Source organism: Rhincodon typus, chromosome 25 (assembly GCF_021869965.1).
Source record: "Rhincodon typus isolate 14 chromosome 25, sRhiTyp1.1, whole genome shotgun sequence".
Lineage (NCBI taxonomy): Eukaryota > Metazoa > Chordata > Chondrichthyes > Orectolobiformes > Rhincodontidae > Rhincodon > Rhincodon typus.
The window spans coordinates 38,760,302-38,779,956 of record NC_063356.1 but is presented as its reverse complement, the minus strand read 5'-3'; the positions used below and the strand labels follow the sequence as shown (position 1 = coordinate 38,779,956).

The 19,655-nt window shown below is 44.6% G+C and overlaps 1 protein-coding gene across 3 annotated transcripts in view; it reads left to right on the top strand.

Annotated features, from left to right (window-relative positions):
• Positions 1-19,655, top strand: part of LOC109930967 (transcriptional enhancer factor TEF-5-like) — a 144,229-nt gene that overhangs the window by 59,384 nt on the left and 65,190 nt on the right. For all 3 annotated transcript variants that reach the window (XM_048612144.1, XM_048612145.1, XM_048612143.1), the window contains exons 2-3: positions 12,182-12,246; positions 18,995-19,057. In XM_048612144.1, coding sequence (XP_048468101.1) covers positions 12,182-12,246; positions 18,995-19,057 — 128 coding nt within the window. The remainder of the gene's footprint in view (positions 1-12,181; positions 12,247-18,994; positions 19,058-19,655) is intronic.

Genomic DNA, 19,655 nt, shown 5'->3' with positions numbered 1-19,655 from the left:
TTTCTGAAGAAGGGTCTAGGCCCAAAACGTCAGCCTTCCTGCTCCTCTGATGCTGCTTGACCTGCTGTGTTCATCCAGCTCTACACCTTGTTATCTTAGATTCTCCAGCATCTGCAGTTCCTACTATCTCTGTGACTGGTGCTTGCTTTGTAGAAACTTCATCTTCAGATGTCTGAATGGACAATGCTTCTACCCTCCCGAACCATTAAAGCCTTGGTACAAGTGACCGCATTATCTGCTTCCTCTTTGCTTTCCTTCGTTTGGATACCTGTCTGCTCGTGTGTATTTGTTCTCTCTTAGTATGGTCCCGTATGTGGATTCCTTATGTGACACCTCAAGGAATGGCTTTTGCTGACAACATTTGCCAGTACTGAATGCAATTTATTGGCAGGGGTGGTTCACCAAGGAGATTTCACTGGTGCCTCTCTCCCTTCCCGCTGTGGACCAGATCAGGGACCTCGAATGTCAGGCACTCACTCACTTAGCGCAAATTGCCTCTGGAGGTTTTGAGTCTCCCGTGTGCTCTTATGGGGTGGTCAAAGGAGGTGCTTCAAAGACACTGAGAAGCTTGCCCATGATCCCTGCACCTAACCGTGAACGATAAAAGGGACATGGCCTCCGTTGAAAACGAGCACTTGCCAGAAGCCAAAAGAGAATCTCGAAGAAAGGAAATCCTAAGGCAGCAACTCATCACCTGTGGAATGCCAGTTTTATTTGCCTTAGGAGCTGTAGATCAGCAGTCACCTACATGCTCTTGGGAACCCAACCAAACATCCCAGAGGATAAAGGTGTGGTCACCTTCATCGAGTCATAGTCATACCACATGGATGTAAAAGAAGATGGAATCAGCAATGCTATTTTTAGATTTCACCCTTGGGATGTAGGTGTTGGTGACAAAGCCAGTGATTGGTTGCTCCTGGGGAGGAGTTGGCGTGCCTTCTTACTGAATCTTGTGTACGGCCCCACAGTGATGTTGGGAAGTTCTGGGATGTTGACTCAGTGACGATGAAGCAATGGCGTGATATACATCCACGATATCTGTTGGGTTGCACGCCATCCTGAAACAGACATGCATTGCCTATTGTTCCTTATATTTGGGGCCCTCCAGATCTTGGAGCATTTTTTTTTAAACAATGATTCAGGAAGTGAATCCCCTGTTGCAAGGGTGGGAATAAGCCAGGCCTTGCCAATCTAACCTACACCTTCAGCTCATTTTTTAAAAGCTCCCTTTTTATAATTGAGAAACCGAAAGGGAAGGACCAGATGTGAGAGAGAGAAGACCAGTGTAATTATAAAGTAGAGAAGGGTTTTTAAGACTATTGATGTACAGAAAGAATGGTTACCTATTTACCAAAGTGAACCAAGAAATGCCAGATTAGTAGATTTGACAATTTTGTGGGTTAAAATTTACGAATGATAAAATCACAGACCATGTGTATAACAGTAAAATCATGAAAGATAACATGTTCATGAAGGGAGGTGATGCCAATCTAATGGGTGTCCCAGCGAAGCTTGACCTGGGCAAGGCAACGAATGTGACGCACAGTCAGATTCGTTAGGACCTTGGAAGACTTTTCTCTAGAAATATTGGAGACCAAGAAGAAAATAGAAATGTTGCAGTGGGATCCTCGTTGGTTTCCACAAAAATGAGTTTGGCAACTGCCAGAATTAGTGGCACGAGGTTGTCAAAGGAAGGGACGGAAACCGGAACTTGGTGGATCGGTTTGCGATTCCTCTTGTGATTTCTTTGTTGATTATTTATCGAGATAATAAACAGTCGGGAATCTGAAAGCGCAATGACTGACTGTACAGATGATACAAAACATATTGTATGTTTTAGAGAACCTGATTGGCAATAAATTGAAGATATCACCATGCTGCTCCACGGTTGTGAGTGACTGGAATTGTGATGTTTGCTACTCCAGAACTGAGCTGAAATAGTGAACTAATCATACCATTTTTGAAATCATTCACGCAGCTACGTTTAGAATACTGTATACCGTTCTGGTCACCAGGATCCATAGCATATATTAAAAAGCAAAAAACTACAGATGTTTGAAACCTGAAATGAAATCCCAGAATACTGGAGAAACTCAGCAGGTCTGGAAGTATCTGTGGAGAGAGAAACAGAGTGGAGTCCAGGCCAACTCCTATTCAGAACTGAAGAAGAATCATGTTGGACTCAGTGTTAACTCTGTGTTCCTCTCCATAGATGTGGCCAGACCTATTCAGTCCTTCCAGCAATTTCTGAGTGTTAAAAAAAGATTCTAGTCACTAAGACAGTGAAGAGTAACCAGAATAATCGAAGGCTGAGAGGGAGGAATTACAAGGGTTACATGTATTTCTGCTATAATGTGTGTTTCATTGACATGAATGAGCTGTAATGTGATTGATGAAGAGTGGATGCTGTTTGGGTAATACCACTTTTCTCCTGTACAGTATAGCAATTTCCTATAGCGTGAGGTCACACAAGAGCACAACTATTGTGTTATAGGAGAACTACCTGTAGTTTTATAAATTGGGCGGGTTTCCCACTAGAAAGACAAAGGTTGGGAAATGATGTTGATATTTAGGGTTCTAGAGTCATAGCTTCCCTACAGTGTGGAAGCAGGCCATTCAGTCCATCAACCACACCGACCCTCTGAGCATCCCACCCAAACCCACCCCGACTCCACCATCCCTGCATTAGCTAACGCACTCGGCCTGCACATTGGCCAATCCACCTAACCGGCACACCTTTGGACTGTGGGCGAAAACCAGAGCACCTGGCAGAAACCCACGCAGACGCGGGGAGAATGTGCAAACTCCACACAGACAGTCACCCGAGGCTGGAATTGAACTCAGGTCCCTGGCACTGTGAAGCAGCAGTGCTAACCGCTGAGCCCTGAAGGAATTAATTTCATCCTGTCCAGTACACGGTGTAACACAGCCTAGTGGAAACCTTCGTCAAGTTGTCAATCCACCTCAGGAGATGATGGGAGCAGAGAGTATTCACTCATTCAAATACAAATTCCATTTCCCTCAGAATGTTACATTTTGGGTACATGATTCGAGTAATGATATGTCAAATGTAACATGTTTTGAAGGAAGATTTGAACCTATTGTTCCAAAGATGCTCCACTATTGGGGTTTTCTTCGTGCTGCTTTAGGGACTAATTGATAATTTGATTATCAGTTAATCAACAATTAATTAATCAACAATTTCCTTATCAATGTCTCTCAAAACTGCCAGGATGGACTTTTATTTTTAGTTCCACAACAATTTCCCTTGTCCCACTAATGGAAGAGGGCATGGCTTTGAGACTGGGGACGTGTCTAAATTTAAATGCAGAATATTGGGAAGCAGTGAGTTGTAGATAAGATCAGGATAGACAGGACAGACTAGCACCCGTGTTATTCTTTTACAGCCCCAAGAGAAGATCAATTTTATTTGAGAGGGCAGAGAGCTGGGTGTTAAGGTTAGAGAGTATTGGTATAGGACCTTCCGAGCCTGTTTTTAATTAGCAGCGATGTACGAGAGATGACAAGAATGTGGCTCCTGACACACATTGTCAGGTTGGGGTTAATTGTGGGCTTATTTTTCGACACAGGAGGAATTTGAAAATGGTTGTGTGTGAACGTGGAATTTGATGAGCAATCACAAGTGCGCACATTCCAGAAACTGTAACCCTGTATTGACAAGATTCACTTTCCAGCCTCTCTGAAGTTTGCCCGTGCGCTCTCTGTGGATGGTGGATCTGACTGAAACTTTACTGTACACCGTGAATCCCATTCCAACTGTCAGACGGCCCCCTACAAGGGGGAGATGATGACCATGTTGATGAGGAAATAGGTCATAAGAACCTTGACAAGACAGACCATTTCCAGTAATCATTACAATCCATCCCTAGTCAGATGTCTTAACTCCGAACAGATGGAAGCTTAAACTCTGAACTTTTCTGGCCTCGTTTGGTGCTTTTTTTTTTGCCAATAGGCACGTTTACAGACCATTCCACCCTGTAGACAAGTGACAGGGTTGACTTTGTTTGTTCTGCTGATGATTCCTTTGCATCATGTTTGAATCACGGTTCCGTGGCTGCACACTCACCTCTGAGTCAGAGGGTTGTGGTTCCAAGTCCCATTCCAGGGACCTGAATGCAAAAATCTAGGCTGTTGTTTCATTGCCGTTCTGATGGAAGTGATACCTTTTTAGATGGTATGTTAAACTGAGCGTTAACTCTGCCGTGGGGTTAATTTGAAGGAGCATAGCATAGTCCAGGCCAGAACTTTGCTAATATCTATGCATCAACTAAACATGAAACAGATGATCTGCTCATTTAGCTTTGTCTTGTTTTGGCACTTAGCAGTGTAGCTGGCAGTAGCTTGTTTCACTACCCTACATTACAACACTGAATATGCCGCTCAGGTACGTTATTAGCTGCAGAGAGCTAATGAGGTTGTGAAAAGTGCTCCATAAGTCCAAATTCATTTTCTTCATTCACGTTCCGAAGTATGGTGGTTTGGTAACTTTTTCCCTCATGCAACATTGATCTTTCATCTCACTCCGTGGTTTATGGGGTCTTGCCATTTGTAAAATGGCCGCCATACTTGTTGACAATCCCGTCACTTCAAAGTTGATGGTGTGGCAAGCAGTTTTCAGAGTCTCTGAGGGGACTTGTTAAAAATGCTGTATTAATGCAAGCCTTTCATTTACCATATTGGTAGTAACTGGATGATAACAAACCACGTACCCTCAACACTGTGCTGAGCCAATCCTTACTACACCGCTGTTATTTACATTTCAAGCCCTTTGGTTTTCCTCAAGATGTACAAATCTGGTTTTTTGGCCTCTGTGTCCACCAGCTGAACACGTTCAGGCATATAATGTTTTTTGTGCCTGTTGGAGGGATCAGTCAAGAGTGTGCATGTGAGGTTGGGACCACAGGAGCCTGTGGTTCATCTCACACCCACTTTGTTGCCCCAGCCTGCCTTAGGATGAGATTTTTCAAAATAAATAAATAAATAAATCGGCCTGGTGCCTTCCAAATGCACAAACTACAAAGCCAACTGCAAACATGGCATGGTACACAGTGGACAGTGGACAGATCTGTGGGTTGTGTTACCTCGTTCCTCCTCAATCTGCTCCATTGCAGAGCATGGCTCACGTGTTAATGGATACTTAATGTTTGATGTCTTGAGTCTGCACACCAGGCAGCCAATCACCTCAGTGCCAGAGATCCGTGGCTTCAGACACCACTCCAAAACTTACAACAGTTTTGCGTACTTTTTTTTTCCATGTACTCTTACATATAGGCAAGAGTGGCTGCCAATTTGGACACAGCAAGATCCCACAAATAGCAAACAGGAGAAATGATCAGAAAGTCCCTGGAATCCCGCCTGTCAGCCCCTCCAGACTTACCGTGGACTGGGTTTTTAAAGACTGTGAGCCCGTTGTTTTAATGTTTGTAACTGCGCAACTTGTAACTTATATTCTGCTTACGTGGCCCATGTGGCAAATCACAAAGACCAAATCTCAACCGTGTAGCAGTAAAGCTGCTTCCAAAAACACACGTTAGTCAACTGGCCATTGAGTCATAGAATCATTACAATGTGGAAGCAGGCCATTCGGCCCATCAATCCACATCACCCCTCTGAAGAACATCCTACCCATACCCACCTGTCTACCCTGTCCCTGTAACCCTGCATTTCCCATGGTTAATCCACCTAGCCTGCACATCCCTGGACACTATGGGAAAATTTATCATGGCCAACCCACCTAAGTTGCACATCTTTGGACTGTGGGAGGAAACCAGAGCACCCAGAGGAAACCTGCATGGACACGGGGAGAATGTGCAAACTCCGCGCAGACAGTTGCCCGAGGCTGGAATCAAACCGGATCCTTGATGTTGAGGTAGCAGTGCTAACCACTGTGTCACCATGTTGCCATCGGTAGTTACCAATCGTCATGTTAGGGATATTGTACGCAAGAAGAGACCAGCGGACCATCAAGCCCATGTTGGTTCTTGATAGACCACTCCAGTTAGTCCCATTCCCCGATAAGTTTATTTCTGTCTAGTGCATATGCAATTTTCTTTTGAAGTCATTGATCATCTCTACAATAGATGGTAAGCTCCAGGACCCAACCGCTCACTGTTTAAAATTTGCTGTTACCCCAGTATCTTTTGGCCTAAACTTCATATTTGTGTGGCATAGTTATTGTAACATCTGCTAAAGGGTCTACATTATGTAAAGCTGTTATAATTTTGTACCTCTATCCAATCTTTTTTCTTTCAAATCTTCTTTTGCTACAAGGTTAACACACCCAACTTCTCCAACCTACGTTTTGTAGTTAACATCCCTCATCCCTGAAATCATTCTGGAAAATCTTTTCGTGAGCTGTCTCTTGGGGACAAAGGATAACTTTCTTCCTGTTCAGGGTTGTGGGTCCTGAGCTGACTAAGCACTCTGACATTATCTCAACGGTCCAATGCTAGGTCGAAATGCCCTGCTGCAGCTGAGTTAGGGTTTTTGATGAGGCTGGTGATGGGACTTTCAGGTTTACACACGTTACTCCCAGCTGTTTGAGCCTCCAACTGAGTGTGTTGGAGATACTCAGAATGGTTGACATGTTTGCAGTTGGTTCCTCTCCATTTTGGGAAGTCTTAGGCAAGACATTCCCATGAAAATAATGTTCAAAATCTCTTCTAACCTTCACAAAGACTCTCACACCATTCTTAAAGATACTGTTTGCTAATTTGACCTCGTGTTTCCAAAAGATCACTCTCTAATTTCCTCCTCCTGACTGAAGATCAGAGGAGACCTGGTGGAAATTCATGGGTATTCCGTACATAATCCAGTTACTTGATTAACAATGACTTCACTAGTTCCTTTGAATACATTATCTCCATCTTTTAGTGTCTTGCTCCTTAAAAAGATGTGAATACTCTTGTATTGACAACAACTTAAATGCGCATTGAAGAAAGGGAAGAGATTTTGGTGGGGGTGACTGAAAACTTGTTTCAAGAAATGGATTTTAAGGATGGTCTTGAAGGAAGAGAAAGAGAGAGGTTGGAGTGAGTTAGGAAGGGGTCTTTGTAATGAGGTGAATAGACAGTAAAAAGTGCAGGTACCAATGGTCGACATACGTATTTGTAAGTCGTAGTAATTGGTAATCATAGCAAGATGCAGCAAAAGCTGACAGAAAGGTCGGGGAGCTCTAGTTTGTAGGAGGATGCAGAGATTGAGAGAGGTGAGGTTATGGAGAGATTTCACATTGTAAGAAATGGATGGTTTGGAGGATCAGGACATAATGCATATTTGCAAGAAGGATGGTGTTGAAGAGCGAAATGTTTTGAAGATTTCAGAACTGGAAGGCATAATTTCTGGCTGACCCAAAGGGTAGGAGGTTGGCCAGCATTGCATTGGAATGGGTGAAAGAGAGTTTCAGCCACTGATGAGCTGAACAAGGCAGAGACGGGTGTTTTGGAGTTTAAGAAAGATATGTTGCGGAAAGGGAGGGTACGCATACTGAAGGTTCAACTGGGGTTCAAATGAAATGCAAGCAATTTGGATCAGCCTAAGGTTGGGGTCGGTGGTGAGGAAATCGAATTAAAAGGCAGAGTGTTCAATCTTTCCAACATTTAACCGGAGGAGGTTTGATTGGAAATTAGACACATACTCTGACAAGATAAAGATTGGAGAGTTCAAGAGATGAAGGTGTCCTGCAACTGGCTGTTTTTTGTGACCTCCATTCAGCCAATGATCTCATAAAAGAGGAGCTGCTCATGAGTGAGGAATAGGAAGAGTGAGTGGAATTCTTTTGGAGGCTTTTGAGTGAATGGTGTAGGGGTTGGGAAGAGAGGCATAGCTAGAACAGAGTAGGTAAGTGTGGAAGCAGGGCTGTCTCACTCAGCCAGGCGATGAAGGAACGGTGTTGGAGAGGGGTAACCATGTGTAAAAAGACACACGCACTGTGGTGAAGGAGACCATGATCATAGTCACTGAATGTATCATTTGTGATGTTGTTCTGGCCATTTCAGCACCATGACAGGAGAGACAGGTGCAGGGTCGTGAGGAATTGGGGAAATTCAAGCATGGGAAAGCAGGAAAGATAGGAGTTGAGAATATATTCCAGTCTTTGGATGGGCAAGGGTGACTAGAAATGTGGCAGTCTTTTACAAAGTCAGTGAAGTCGAAGGATCCATTGCCCGAGTGGGAATGATGATGAGAGTTTGCAAAGGGATTGGGAGTATTTGAGGACATTTACAGCATTATTTCAACAAGGGGAGAATAGTGAGGGAAGTTGGCTGGTTGGTGGCTCAGTGGGATTGGGGAGGAGGGCAGCTGCAAGACTTCCTCATGGGAGGATTGAGTTTGGAGACTCCACAGCAGGTAACTAGAGAAAAGCAATGGTCTTCAGTATTAGGAGGAAGATCAGGTAAAGTGGTTATAGAGGGAGAAACGATGGCCTGGTGGTATTATCACTAGGCTGTTGATCCAAAGATAAAGTTCTGGGGGCCCAGGTTCAGATCCTGCCACAGCAGGTGGTGGAATTTGAATTCAGTAACAAATCTGGAATAGAGTTATGAAATAACATTGATCTATGAAACTGTTGGTAATTGTAGGGGGAAAGGAAAACATTCACGGAAGGAAACTGCCATGCTTACCTGGCCTACATGTGACTCAGGACCCACAGAATGGGGTTGACTCTTAATGGCCTCTGGGAAATTAGGGATGGCCGATAAATGCAGGCCCAGCCATTGATGCCCACATTCCATGAATTAATAAACAAAAAAGATGGAAAGGTGGGGAAAAAGAGGGAAAATTAGGCGACTGAACATGTGGGTTCAGTATTCATGGGAAAGAGCTGCTCCTCATTGTCACCTCGAAGAAGAGGGTGCAGGAGAAGGGGTCTGATGCGACAGCAGGGTATAAGAGGTACTGGGGTTTATGTCCAATGTGTTCCCAGAGCAATGCACTAATTTGCAGAGGAGAGTGAGGTCCCAGAACTGTCTGATGGAATCCCAATCGAGTGCTGAGACAGATGCTCTTTCTTTTGAAGGAGACGTAGGACTTGTAATTGTAGGGGATTAAAAATGCAGTCCCACAAAGGGACACGAGGTGAAGATCCAATCTGATGGCCAGCGGAAACAGGCAAGTTGACCCTGGCTCTGGCTGTATCCCAACAGAGAAGGGGTTTCTATTTGCAGTTCTCTTTTCAATTGACAATAGGAGGGTGGGGAATGTTCTTTTGTGAACTACAGCTTTTGTTCTGAGACTGGAGTGTGATTATACTTTCAGAGAAATAATGAGTCTAGACAGAGAGGTGAGCATAATCTCGCAGTACTGTAAACCCAGGCCTTATGTATTTTACATAAGAACAGCCTCAAGTGAGGCTCAGAGGCGTTGGAGAGGGATTTTTCCGGTAATAAGAGAAATCAAAGTTAACAGGTTGGTTCAGCTAATGACAGAAAGGGTTCAAATATCTTGCTGCTTTTGTAGTGTTGTTGCTGAAGCTATTTATGGCAGATTTATTGCATGATGCTGCTTGAGCTAAATTTGGAGGGATTCGAGGAATGCAGTAAATCAGGAAGATTGGCACGGCTTTTTGGATCCATTACTGTAGGGTTTTCAAGTTCTGTAGTCTTTCTGTGATACCAGAGAAAGACTTGCATTTTCATTGCGCCTTTCGCAATTGCGGACACCCTGCAAAGTATTTGCATGTCAGTGCAGTGTATTGCAATCGTTGTCCCCCTTGAAAGTATTTTTAAAAACACACAGCGGCTGATTTAGCGGATATTGATTGAGGGATAAATGTTGGCCAGGAGACTGAGGAGAACATCCCTACTCTCCTCCAAACTACTGCCGTGGGATTCATGAGGGAGACTTTGGCTTAATGCCATATTTGATAGACAGCACCTTTTGACAGTGCTCAGCGTTGAACCAGGGATGTTGGTTCACTTCATATGCTCAATTCCTGGAGTGGGATTTGAACCTACAACCTTATGAATCCGAGGTAAAAGTGTCCTCAACTGAGCCACAGCTGACTCCTTTAGAGAGTGTTTTAAATAGAAAGCAAGGCGGTTTGCAATAGGTGAGCTCAGCCCTGTCGATTGTACAGGGCACAGTGTTTAGACTCTTGGTCACTGTCACAAAGCCAGCAGATTCAAACTGCCTGACTCTTCCATCACTTGCCGGTTCTGCTGTGTGATGAATACTCACTGTCATATGCTCGCCATGTACCCGAATGCATACACATGTCCCAGAAGCAAGAACATTGTGCAGCAAACACCACATTACCAGGTGGATAAAGTTGCTGAGAGTGACAACATTTGAAGATGAGTCTTCTGGAACTGAGAAAACTATGGCTACCGCAGAATCCCTGGGAGTCCAACTGATTCAGCTCCAAACTATTTGGGTAGGAGGAGCTTCTGGGATCTACTTTAAATTCAGACCATATGAAAGCCCAATTCGCACAGACTTGCTGTAACACAGAGTCTCCCAAAGCCAGCCTGGAATGGATTTAGATAGTCACACTGCCCTGTTCCTCACTGAAACCCCTTGGCACAGAAGCATCAGTTCCTCACCAGATTGCAAACTTTGAATTGTTAAACCTAAATCATTTCTGTGTATCACTCTGCCTCTTGTATCCAAAATTCATAGAATGTATGATCAGTAAGTTCTTACACAAGTCCTCACTAAAATATATCTCTAAACCAGACCCAATTATGCACAGGGAGAGTGAGACTGTTTTAATTAAAAGGTTTCTGCCTATTACTATCGCAATTTGAAAAGTTTTTTTTTCTGTCTTCCACCCCATTCGTTTCTCTACATCTTCCCCCTGTTTGTAATCATAGAACATTGGCTGGCTGTACTTGTGTACATTTTAATTTCTCCTGTAGTTTTGGGCCTGGAAGTTGGGAACCAAGTTCTGGTGCTACTCTTGATAAGAGTTTCAGACTTCCCTGATGAACCAATGTTCTTGTCCATTCAGGATGTCTGGAGGAGGCAGATTTTTAGTTTTTATTTTGCGAGAACATAGACGGATGGAGATATGGAACCTCAGCTCCATTGGAGTTAACCAGCTTGGGATGAATTGGAAATCTTTGCTGAGATTTGTGCTAATCCCATCTGTTCAGGCACCCAACTCCCACAGCGATTGGGGGTCGGGGGGAAAGATGGAGATGGGATAATATGTCAACTCTGGAGAGCTTTGCCAATGAAACTTCTCTGATTCAGGTTGTTTGGGTAGTGACTTTTTGGCCAATGGAAAACATCATCACTGTCAAGCACATTGTTGTCCTCATCCAGCCTGTACACTGCCCAAAATGATTCATTGGGTAGTGAGCAGGGCTGGAAAGACTGACTGATTTATCACCCCTCTACCTAGCTCCTCCTGGAGCCCATAGTGGGGGAGGGTCTCAAGATGCAGTTGTAGCAGCCCTACTTCTGGGTGAGAGGCTGAAATACTCACTCAGGGCTTGATGGCGCACCAATGGAAGGTGTGTCATAATACGATGTGGTTGATCAATCTATAAGTCCTTTTGATGTACCTAGGACAGGTGATGGGAGAATTTCCTGGCCAACCAGAACCATAAGGTACATCAACCTCTGCATGTTAGAAGGCTCTACATAGAATCCCTACTGTGTGGAAGCAGGCCATTCGGCCCATTGAGACAATGCTGACCCTCAGAAGAGCATCCCCACCTCCTTTACCCTACCTCTGTAACCCTGCATTTCCCATGGCTAACTCACTACGCAGCTCTGGACACTATGGGCAATTTAGCATGGCCAATCCACCTAACCTGCACATTTTTGGACTATGGGAGGAAACTGGAGCACCCGGAGGAAACCCACACAGACACGGGGAGAATGCACAAACTCCACACAGACTGTCGCCTGAGGCTGGAATTGAACCCAGATCCCTAGGGCTGTGAGGTAGCAGTGCTAACCACTGAAACACCGCGCCACTGTCGACAAGCAAGGCTCATCCATGATTGGTTCTTGCCATTAGCAAGCATCACTCCTGTTTGAGGGTGCTCTTCCATAGAGCTTAATGGTATTCTCCCAGCATTTGAGTCATCTTTATTGGTGGGATATGGGTTTAATATGTTGAGTCTTGTTTCTGCTGCTTGTTATATTAATGTTTAATGAAAATGGAAGTTTAAAGATTTGATTTAATTAAATTTTTCCATTCCCACAGGCCGCAATGAGTTGATAGCAAGATACATCAAACTACGGACTGGCAAAACACGAACAAGGAAGCAGGTAAAGCTGGCCAGGAAGCTACGCTTTGGGGCAAAAAGAGGTGGCTTGTGCTGAAATCTGGCTGCTGCTGCTTTTAAGGCTGGCATGGTGAATGGGTAATGGGGCAGCATGATTGGTAATGAGAGGCAAGGGGGCACCTCATGGAGATCTGAGGACCCAACGCTGACATGTCATCCTCGAATAGTTCAATCATTCCAAGGTTGATCAGGTGGTATAGGAGAGATTGGCAAAATCTTCAGCTCTTGGTATAACTTTTTGTTCCGGGATCTGTTCAGTCAGGAAAGATTTTTAGGTACGAACTGCATTTGACCTTACTGCGGAAATACTATTTCCCATAGGTCACTTAGTCAGAAACCTGCAGAGAGGATAGGATTTATTTTGATAATCGGAAATGGGGGTTTGTTGCCTCAGGAGATGAGAAATACTTTTCAATTCAGGCAGCCAGTGTCAGCATTAGGATGTCCTGGGTAAAGATGTGGCCTAGGTGAGGTGAGATACAGCCCAGACCAGATGGTTGAGAGCTCCCTCTAACCCCATTCCGAGACCCCTGACTTCTACTGGTGAGCTAGTCGCATTTTCCACATTGACAGTCTTTAATCCCATCGGACTGGCATTGCCAATTGGTGCCAGAGTGCAAGGTGGTGGTTGTGTGTTGGATCCGATGTCAGTGAAGAGCTGGAATGAGATTGCCCTGAAGTTTCTTTCAGCCAGGACCCAAGCTGTTGATAGACAGAGAAGATTATCAGCTATCGGGCTAAAGTAATTGCAACGGTTAATTTTTTCACCAGGACAAAAAAACGAGTGACAAAACAACAAATGATTGAGAGATTACAAAATAGGAAGACTGGGATCAGCAGTGCAAGGTTAATTTTACATTCAGGATGAGTTTTTTTTATTTGAATATTTAAGCTATTTTTCCTAATCAACTTGCTCACAGATGTTATTACACACCTCTGGAGCAAATGGGTCTTGAACCCAAGCCTCACCGGCCAGGGTTAGGGACACTATCGCTGCACTGCTAAGGGTAAGCTCCTTCCTTGCAGTTGGTAAGGCCAAAGGACTTTAGTCACACCGCAACTGCTAATCGTTTCCAACAGTATGTCCTGTCTAATCACTTAAATCCTTGTTGATCGATCAACTTAGTTAAAGAGGAAGAAACAATTTGTTCAGGCAGGGAGAATCTAAAGCAAGGAGATGTAAAAGATGATGGTAGTAAAATTAGAGTGAAACCATTCAGGAGTAATATCAGGAAGTGCATCCTTTCACACACACAGACACACATGAACCACAAAAAAATCTACAACACTGCCTGAAAAAGCTATTGGACTGGAGCTCACTTTAATATTACACATTTGAGGTTGCCCGACCTTTTGTTATGGAAAAGGTAAGATGAATTACAGAACCAAGGTGGACAGATGGAGTTAATGACCAGCTTGATTGATTGACTAGAGCAGGTTCAAAGACTGAGCGACCATCTCCTGTTACTCAGCTTTATTCCACTGGAGGTATTTTAACAGTAAAAGCTGCTAAATCACAACAAAGCTGCTCTTACGCTGTTATCCCACAAATAGCTCTCATGTAGATATTATTCTAAAACCTTGTCATTCAGAGTTCAGTTGTGTAGTCCAGTTTTCTTTTCAAACTCGCCCCATTAATTCTCCTCCTCTGCTGAAGGGGCAGGCTGTGATGGATGACCTGCTCCCTACAGCTGTAACTTTTTAATTCGAATACATGAACAGAGAGGCAACGGGGTCAAGCATCTCGTCTCACTTATGCCATTTTCAATTCATTTGGGAGACAATGAGTGAAGCTTTTGTCCTGGGATTGGGCTGAGTCGCTACAAAGACCACACCTGGCAAGGAAGAGAGAAAGCAGGAGGATCAATGCATTAGATAACAATCTCCTGCTGTCATTTGGCGCTTTCATTGTAGCGCGAAGCCTGATCTTTGAAAAGCAACAGCTATTAGCCGATGGTTCAGATGTAAACACATTGCCTCAGCTGAAAGGTTCCCAGTGCAACTGTAGTGAGTTTCAGTCCTGTATAGATTGGCCTTGTCACTGAGGTCAGACTCTGACATCTTTTGAACTGTCAAAACCAAGCCACCTTGAGTAGGCGAGGCTAACTTCACAGCATCACAACTCATGTGAAAGCGAGAGAGCTCAGCTTGAGCTTAGGAGAACAAAGTGTAGGGACTTGTACCAGACTTGGGAGAGCGGTTGCACAGGCTAGTCAAACAATAGCTTGACACGATTCTACGAACGTGACTCTCTCTTACAGCCAGTGTCTCATACTCCATCGTTGCTGTTCCTCAGTACAAAGTGGCTGACAATTAGGACCAGGCAACCACAGATAGTATAGAACTGAGAGAGACTGGGCATGGGAGTCCTCGACAACATGCAGTGTACACCCCGTTGAGTCTCACAGCAACAGGTCAAAAATGGACAAGAATACCTCCTGCTGATCACCACCTCCAGCCCTGCCTCTCAGCTGATGAATCAGTCCTCCTCCATGTCAAACGTAAGTTGTAAAAAGCACTGACGATAATGAAGATTGAGAAAGAACTGCTCCATTCAAAGTACAGTATCAACTAGCAAGAGTAGCTGGGCAGCTTCATTACTGACTAATCCTCAGGGACGTAGCTGCTAGATTGGGTTTGAACCAATAAGGAAGAAAATCACATCCTCACCGATCTGTCACTGGTCCATCATTCTATGACAGTATTGATAGAAGTGACAGCTGCATGCGTCGATGAAATTCCTGTTTTCATATTGAGGATACCCTTGGTCGTGTTGTGTGGGATTAACATTGTGGTAAATAGGATAGATTCTGAACAGATCAGCAGCTCACCTGGGCATCCACGAAAGGGCTGTGGACCATCGGCAGGATTGTATTTAACTACCAAACCCATCATATTTCCTGCTCTACCATCACCATGAAGCGAGTAGATCAATCCTGGCTCAAAGAAGAATGCAGGAGGGTGCAGCACCAGACGTCTATAAAAATGAGGTGTCAACCTGGTGAAGCTACAAAATAGAACCAACACGCCAAACAGCAAAAGCAGCAAGTGATAGACAGCGTTAAGTGATCCCACAACCAACAAATCAGAGTTAAGCTCTGCAGTCCTGCCATTTGCAGGTATGGATGGTGGTGGACAATTAAACAACTCCCTGGAGGAGGAGGCTCCCCATCCTCGATGACGGGGAAGCCCAGATTATCAGTGCAAAAGATAAAGCTGTATTATTTGCAGCAATCTTCAGCCAAACATGCCAAGCGGATGATCCATCTCTGCCATGATCTACACTATCATTGGCATCACAACATTGGCATCTACTTGATAATGTGGAAAATTACCCAGTTTGCCCGTACACACAAAGCAGGAGAAATCCACCCTAACCAATTGCCACCCCGTCAGTCTCTTCTCACTCAGCAGCAAAGTGTCAGAAGGAATTGTTGACAGTGCTATCAAGCAGCACTTGCTCAGCAATAACCTGCTCACTGACGCCCAGTTCGATTCCTATCAGGGGCTACTCAGCTGCTGACCTTATTACAGCCACAGTTCAAACATGGACAAAAGAAGTGGGGTGGCCGTAACTGCCCTCCACATCAAGGCAGCATTTTTCTCTGTGGCACCAAGGAATTACTGCAAAACTGGTGTCCATGGGAATCAATGGAAAGCTGGTTGGAATCATACCTGACACGTAGGAAGATGGTTGAGTTTGTTGGAGGTCAGTCATCTCAGCTCCAGGACACCTCTGCAGGAGTTCCTCAGGGTAGTGTCCTAGCCCCAACCGTCTTCAACTGCTTTGTCAATGACCTTCCCTCCATCATAAGGTCAGAAGTGGGGATGTTCGCCAATGATTGCGCAATGTTCAGCACCATTTCTAATTCCTCAGATACAGAAGCAGTCCATGTTCAAATGCAGCAAGGCCTGGACAACATTCAGACATGGATTTGATAAGTGGCAAGTAACATTTGTGTCACAGAATGACTATCTGTAACCAGAGAGAATTTAACCTGCTTCATTTGACATTCAATGGTGTTACCATCTCTGAATCCCCTTCTGTCAACATCCTGGGGGTTACTATTGAGCAGAAATGCAACTGGAGTCATCACATAAACACAGTGGTTACAAAAGCAGGTCAGAGGTTAGGAGTACTGTGTCGAGGAACTCATCTCCTGACTCCTCAAAGTCTATCCATCATCTACAACACACAAGTCAGGAGTCTGATGGAATATTTCCACTTACCCGGATGGGTGCGGCTCCAGCAACACTCAAGAAGCTTGATGCCATTCAGAACAAAGCAGCCCGCTTGATTGGCACCACAGCCATCACCTTAAACCAGTCAGCACTTCCTCATTTGCTAATGTACAGAATTATATAAACATCGATGCCATGGTACTTGTATTCTCCATCACTGAGAAGGTTGATCCAAACTCTGCTCAGCCCGCTGGTTCCTTTCTGTATCAAAATATCTTGATTCTGAATGATAGTGCTCAAGATATCCCAAGACAAAAGATTTACTGAATACTTGACTGAAAGTGGTATTCCTATTAAAATATGTAATTGAAAGATTCCTACCTTATCTCCAACCTGTGGATCTTACTGAACCATCTGTTACTAGAGGATAGAAATTGCATGTGCTGTGAGATTGGATAGAATTGAGCAGCAAAGCTGGACCTGCTGCAGTGTGAAGTTAGAGAACAGTTAGTCACTTCCCCCTTGCCTCTTTTTGTTTATGTCAAATGGTAGAATACCTGGTGAATTGGTTCTATCAGCCGGATTTGAGACTTTGCAAGAGAAAGCAATGGGTTTTACACACAAAGCTAGCTGTTTGCCTGCTGGGAAAGTTATGACGGCGTTTGCAGATTTTAAAGTCGTCAACTCTGATTGGACGCATGCTTGACAGTGATATGCTGTAACCTGTGACCTTTGATCACACCACTCCTGCCATTGGTCACCTGGTACATCCATCTTCACCCTCCCACACCCACTGGAAAGCAAGTAGGCTTTGTTATCTGATTGGATGAGTTTTGGCTGCCCTTCTTAGGTCCCATTTTTAAAAATATATAATAAGTAAATATTTTTAATGGCACTGAGAATTTTTTGTTTCCCTGGATTACTTGCAGCAGGAACGTGGGGATTTGGTCTTTCATTCCTAGACGATGGAGTTTGGTAAACTACTCAAACTGTGCCTTAAAGCAGGGTGGATAATACCATTCCAATAATCCTTTGGATTAGACAGTAGTTGTTCTGACTGCCTAACCATGTCAGCATCGCCCATGCTGCGCTACAGTCTTCCCCATGGGGAGGTTAACAGGAATCAAAGTTACAATTGTTGATGTCCCATTTGATTGAACACCCCTGATGACGATGCGTGTAAATGGATAGTCAGTTAATGAAATAAAGACACAAAACAGGAGAAACTCAGCAGGTCTGGCAGTATCTGTGGAGAGAGAAGCTGGGTTAACGTTCCAAATCCAGTATGACTGTCCTTCGGAACTGTGTTCTGAACCTGCTGAGTTTCTCCAACACTTTTTATTTCCAATTTCCAGCAACTGCAGTATTTTACTTTTATTGTAGACGGTTAGAGTCACAGATCTAAGATCTCCTCAGCAGTGAATCGAGGAGTCCATTCTATAATCATTATGGCAAACCTGCAACGATAGCAGCAACCCTTTTTTTTAGGAAAAAAAAGTGTCTAGCCAGAACTACTGTGAAAAACAGCCAAGCTCCAATGTTGAAAACTGAAAACCGTGTTTATTGGCTGGCGTAACTGCATTCTGACCTACAGATGGATGGGTGGGTGGGTTCCTGTCCTAAGCCATCATTGGAGAGGTTAAATTCCTGAGCGAATAACTGTTTATGGATCTACTCCCAACTTAACCAATTTCCTAACAAATTCACATCACTCACGAACCTGCTGCAAAAGGAGCAATGTTTTACAGAGGAGGGGGGAAAGTAAACATTTGCAGCACCCACACCCCAGGGCTGTGGAGAAAAGGTTAAAGAGACTCATTGGGGATTACTTCCAAAAAATCTAGCACAGGCAACTTTGGGGGGGTGGGGGAGCGGGAGGAATGGTCTCCTTTCCTACTGTGCATTGATAAAACAGCACTTTGCAAAATGTTGCTCGAGGTATGAGAGTACTGGCAGTGCATGTGGAGCAGTGGTTCAGAAAGGGCTTGGTAGAGTGATGATGGATGAGCTGGAATGGCCTCCAGTTTGTAGAGTTACTGAGATAAACACTAGACTCATCAGGTCAGGGCAGCTCCCACTGTCCACTGAACTGAAGCCATCGTGCTTTGATAACCTAATTACTTATGCCTGGAATAAAATTGCAGACACTGCGGAGGGCTAGAGTGAGTGTTTTGCTTTTGCAGCTTGAGCTGACAAGAAGAGGATTCATTTGTTTCTCTTGGAGGTCACCGATTACTTGGAACGCTTATCACTCCTTGCTGTTGGCAACAGATGCTGGCAGCAGACTGGCGAGTGAAGGCAGAGGATGAAGAGTACGGCCTGCCATAAAGCAATATTGCTGCCGGTTGCATGGCTGTTTGCAGCTCTAGCTCGGGAGGGAGCGGGTAAGGGTGGGGGTAAATGGTTGACGATGGTGACGGAAAGCCTGGCTCTCTGCATGCCCGAACTAACGAACTAACTCATTAATAATGTAAGCACTGTGTACAGTTGTGACAGAAGCATTGTCTTTCATTTGTGTTTTTTGTCTTCAAATTATCTCATCGACCTAGGTGTCTAGTCACATACAGGTGTTAGCCAGGAAGAAAGTGCGAGAATACCAAGCAAGCATCAAGGTATGTGCAGCCAGCATGAATCCGGGGGACGTTCATCTCCATGGTTACAGGCTCTTCTTTTTCTTCCCCTTTGCTCTTTCCTGCAGGTGTCTAGTCATATGCAGGTTCTTGCCCGAAGGAAAGCTCGTGAGATTCAGTCCAAGCTGAAGGTATGCGCTTCTCTGCTTTGGCCTTGTGGTTGGCTGCTGGTCGAGGCTGAACAGCAGTTATACAGAGTTCTGATAACACCAGCTCCCCTTCTCACTGCATTATAGTGCAACTGGTACCAGGTCCAGCACTGAGCTCTCTGAGTATTCAAGATTCTGCCGCCCGCATCTATTCATGCAACGAGCACTTTGAGAAGTAAAGCCCTCCGAGCTACCAAAGGGCACGAGCATAACAATATATAGGATGTTCTACAACCAGTAGCAGCATGGTGGCTCAGTGGTTAGCACTGCTGCCTCACAGCGTTAGGGACCTGGGTTTGTTTCCAGCTTCAGGCAACTGTCTGGGTGGAGTTTGCATGTTCTCCCCGTGTCTGTGTGGGTTTCCTCCCACAGTCCAAAGATGCTCAGGTTAGAGTGGATTGGCCATGCTAAATTGCCCATAGTGTCCAGGA